Source organism: Fulmarus glacialis, unplaced genomic scaffold (genome assembly GCF_000690835.1).
Source record: "Fulmarus glacialis isolate BGI_N327 unplaced genomic scaffold, ASM69083v1 scaffold45741, whole genome shotgun sequence".
Classification (NCBI taxonomy): Eukaryota; Metazoa; Chordata; class Aves; order Procellariiformes; family Procellariidae; genus Fulmarus; species Fulmarus glacialis.
In genome coordinates, this window is record NW_009195514.1 from 10,237 (window position 1) to 13,905 (window position 3,669).

General features: G+C 37.4%; 1 protein-coding gene across 1 annotated transcript in view; it reads left to right on the forward strand.

Annotated features, from left to right (window-relative positions):
* LOC104084324 (SH2 domain-containing protein 4B-like) overlaps positions 1-3,429 on the forward strand; it is a gene marked incomplete at both ends in the record, with an annotated part of 10,617 nt that extends 7,188 nt beyond the window's left edge. The window contains 2 exons of the mRNA XM_009588103.1: positions 1,326-1,536; positions 3,264-3,429. Coding sequence (XP_009586398.1) covers positions 1,326-1,536; positions 3,264-3,429 — 377 coding nt within the window. The remainder of the gene's footprint in view (positions 1-1,325; positions 1,537-3,263) is intronic.
* Positions 3,430-3,669: the final 240 nt, after the last annotated feature.

Sequence of the window (3,669 nt, forward strand, 5' to 3'; positions counted from 1 at the left end):
AGAGGGTTTTATTTCATTTCATTTTGCTTCGAGCGCTTTTATTTCCTGATTCCATTAAACCTTTTCATAATTTGGACAAATCCATTTATACTTCTGCTTGCTTTAAATCAGCAGTGTAAACCAGAGGCATGCAAACAACCTAATGAAATGCAGCTGTCTGGCATTATATCATGCATTCCTAGTCACAGGTACAATCACAGCAGAGTAAGAAATAGTATGTGCATTTTATGAATTTGGTATGATCTAAGCCAAGACAGTCGTGGCAGGATTGATAATTGCTACTTGAGGCAATAGCTTGCTGCTTTAATATTTGCTTCACTGGATGTTAAAGGTTTGTTTTGCACTGGAATAATTTGTCTGCCTGAAGTTTTTTGTGTCTCAAAAAAATCATCAAAATGGGGCTTGAGGCACCAGAAAAGAGCTGATAGATGACGAATATTTGCAGTACAATTCTTGGTGCATTTGAGTTATACCATTTTGCAGACAGGATTGTTAGTACATTAGTTTTAAAATGAAGAAGCTTTACTGAAAGATGCCTGACCTGCAATGGCCAGAGCAGCAGTCTCATTTCAGGTTATGGAAATATGTAACTCCCTCGTCAGTGCCATTGATAGGTGTGTATTAAATCTTCCAGTACAGATTCTGGTTCTTTATATGCAACTTCAGAGACTCAAGCATGAGACAACCCCATCCATAGCATCAACATGCCCTTTCCAACAGGTATTAATTTCTCCATGTTACTGAAAGCATTTTTAGACTGCAATTTTCAAGATGGAGACTTCTGTGACTTTAAGTACTGTAACAAAGATAGCATATGCCTTTCAGAAAGAAAGCAACATTAACAACAAAAAGTGTGACCTACATGTTAGTTTTTATAATTATAAGTTTTGGGAGTAGCTCCTGCAGTTCTTCAAAGAATTCTGTTAAACACAGACTTAATTTTAAGCAGTAGCTAGCATTCTCTCTTGAAACATAAAACTTGGTGCACTGCCAGTGGAAAAGATGTCCTGAAGCAGAATTTCTCTTATTACAGCCAAAGCAAGTGTCAGATGTAATCGCAGTATGTAGAAGCTCAGTTATTGCCAGTGATCAGTTCACTGATAGCTCAAGTCTGGCATGCTTCATCTAGTGGTGGGGCTGTATTTGAAGCACCAGGGAAGTCATCCAGTTAGCCATCTCTTTGATAGTGCATTGTAATTTATACATTCTTAAAATCAGGTCATATAAGGAATAAAGATAGTAAGTTGTTGTATAAGGAAAGGAGTAAATGGCTGTTTGTATTTCTAAAGTCTCTCCTCCCCATCCTTCCCATTCATTCCACCCAGTGCGCCGCTCCAAAGCTGCAGATGAGGAAAGGAGCCACAAAGCACGCAGGGCCCGGGATGAATACCGACGACAATCCTTGCGTGCCATCCAGAAGGGAAGAGTGGCTGGCCTGAGTAATTTGTTCCAGGGGACAAGCTTGAATAAGGATCAGGAGATAAAACTGAACAACAATAGTGCAAGTCCTTTGCTGTCTCTCTCTGCAGCATCCAGGTCGGTTTGCACAGGAGTGACTTTGAAATAGTTTTCTGTTTAATTGCTCCGTCTCCAATTTCCCCACCATTTCAACAAGCTCTTCTTCAGTTGCTGGAAATTCTGAGAGTCTTGCTTTTTCACTACAACCTGAAAAAGAATGTTTAAAGAAAAATGAAAACAGATTGAAACTAAATGCCATTTATTTTTCAGACAGATTTCTTAGGGTTCTTGAGAGAAATGAGGTAAGAAACAAGAGTGGACTGTAGAGCCCTGGAATTCAAAGGGTTTCTTGTTTCTTTATAGAAAATATTCAAAAACAGAAATAAGAAACACATGTAGTTTGTTTTTTCTTTAATGTGTGTCTATAACTGAATTCTCACTTTCTCCCCTCACTCATGTTGTTTCTTCAAATTTTATGATGAATATTGGTCAGATCTACTCACACATGTTCGTGTAATTTAGCAATAACTATTACATTCATTGCGAGCTTCATCACTTGATATCAACAGAATCAATCACTAGTTTTTAGTAATAGTACGACAAGCTGAAAGGAGGACTCTGTTGCTTATCATCAAGCAGACAGCATCTATTTTTTTTGCTTTTATTCCTTTCTTCAGAGCACCTTGCTGCCATGAATTGCAGAACCTTCATTGGTTTTGAGGGTTCTTGATTATCTCGCAAATTAGTTTAATGCTGTTTGGTGACTTCTGAGCTGATGTTCTAATTTTAGTAATAGCTCTCCGTTATGTTGTCTAGAAATACACAACGTTAACTGGCAGCTCCATGGCAGGTGGAGTGGGAAAGCTGGAAGTATGTAGCCAGATACCATACTGGGCACTGTGAAGTGTATGTCTCACCAAATGAAAGTGAAATTATAGTCCAAGGAGACATACCTATACTAGCCTTCATCCTATTTATCTGAAGAACAGCAGTAATGAAGATGTGGTAATTTGTGCTAACAGGTTGAGCACCCAGAAATCCATGGGATTTCAAACTATACAGAAATCCATTGTAAACCCTCCCATTTACTACTGTTATCAGGATAAATGAGATTGTATGCTTAATTGGAATGCAGTGATACTTTCATTGGATATAATATACCTTAGTCCTTATTTGGGGTAGCTGGATGGATTTTTCACATATTTGACCTCATTTGCCTCCTACTAGCTAAAATAATCTAAAATGCATAGTAAGTAGTAGAAACAGTAAAGGAGGCTGGCAAGTAGAGAATGCAAAGGGAACATAAGAGTTCAAAAAAACCATTCCCTCTATCATGCTCAGTGGTTTGGATGCACAAACTATTACAGCTGATTCTGATTTAGAATTTCTTGCCAGTGAAAAGGAGTATACTCTAAGCAAAAAAAAAAAAACCTTTGCTTGTCAATATGTACATTGGAATAAAAATGAGGTGGAAAAGGAAAGCTGACAGAAATGTCCATTGCATCTTTTGTGGTAAATTGTTTTTCAATTTAAGTTCTGTGCTTAAGGAAATGTTTAAGGTTCCATTGCAAATGTAAAATCAAAATATTGAGGTCTCCATAAAAACTCAAAATAATTGTAACAAATTTTAAAAAGGTTAAAATTGTTCAGTGAGCTATACTGAACAGCAGCTATACTGACCATTTTGTAGCTGTATGTTTTGTAAATACATAAAAAAGAGATTAATATTTATATTGTCCCTTGCTTTCATGAACTGCTAATTCTCTGTATGACTCTTTTCTGTAATTGCTTGCCTTTCAATGCAGTAACATCTGGGAGCGTCCTTCTAGACCCTTTTCCCGAGATGTCATCGTTCGCTGGTTCAAAGAAGAGCAGGTTCCTCGACGTGCTGGCTTTGAGAGGAACACCAACAGGATTGCTCAATGGTTTCATGGTAATACACTGATCCTTCGTTTCTTAGATAATAGAGCTGTAAGCATACGCTCAGGAAATAAATCTTGCCAGCTTTCATCACAAAAAGGAACACCTACTGACTTTGTGAAACCTAGTGCCTGTTAAAACAAGATTTTTGCATCATTCCTATTATTAGCGTATGATTTCCCTTTTTTTCTGATTAAGTAGACTGATTTGTGACTCATATCACCAAAGTTTTTTTCAGGAATATTTTGGCCGAAATATACTTGCTGTAAAATAGCAAACCAAGCAGGAGGA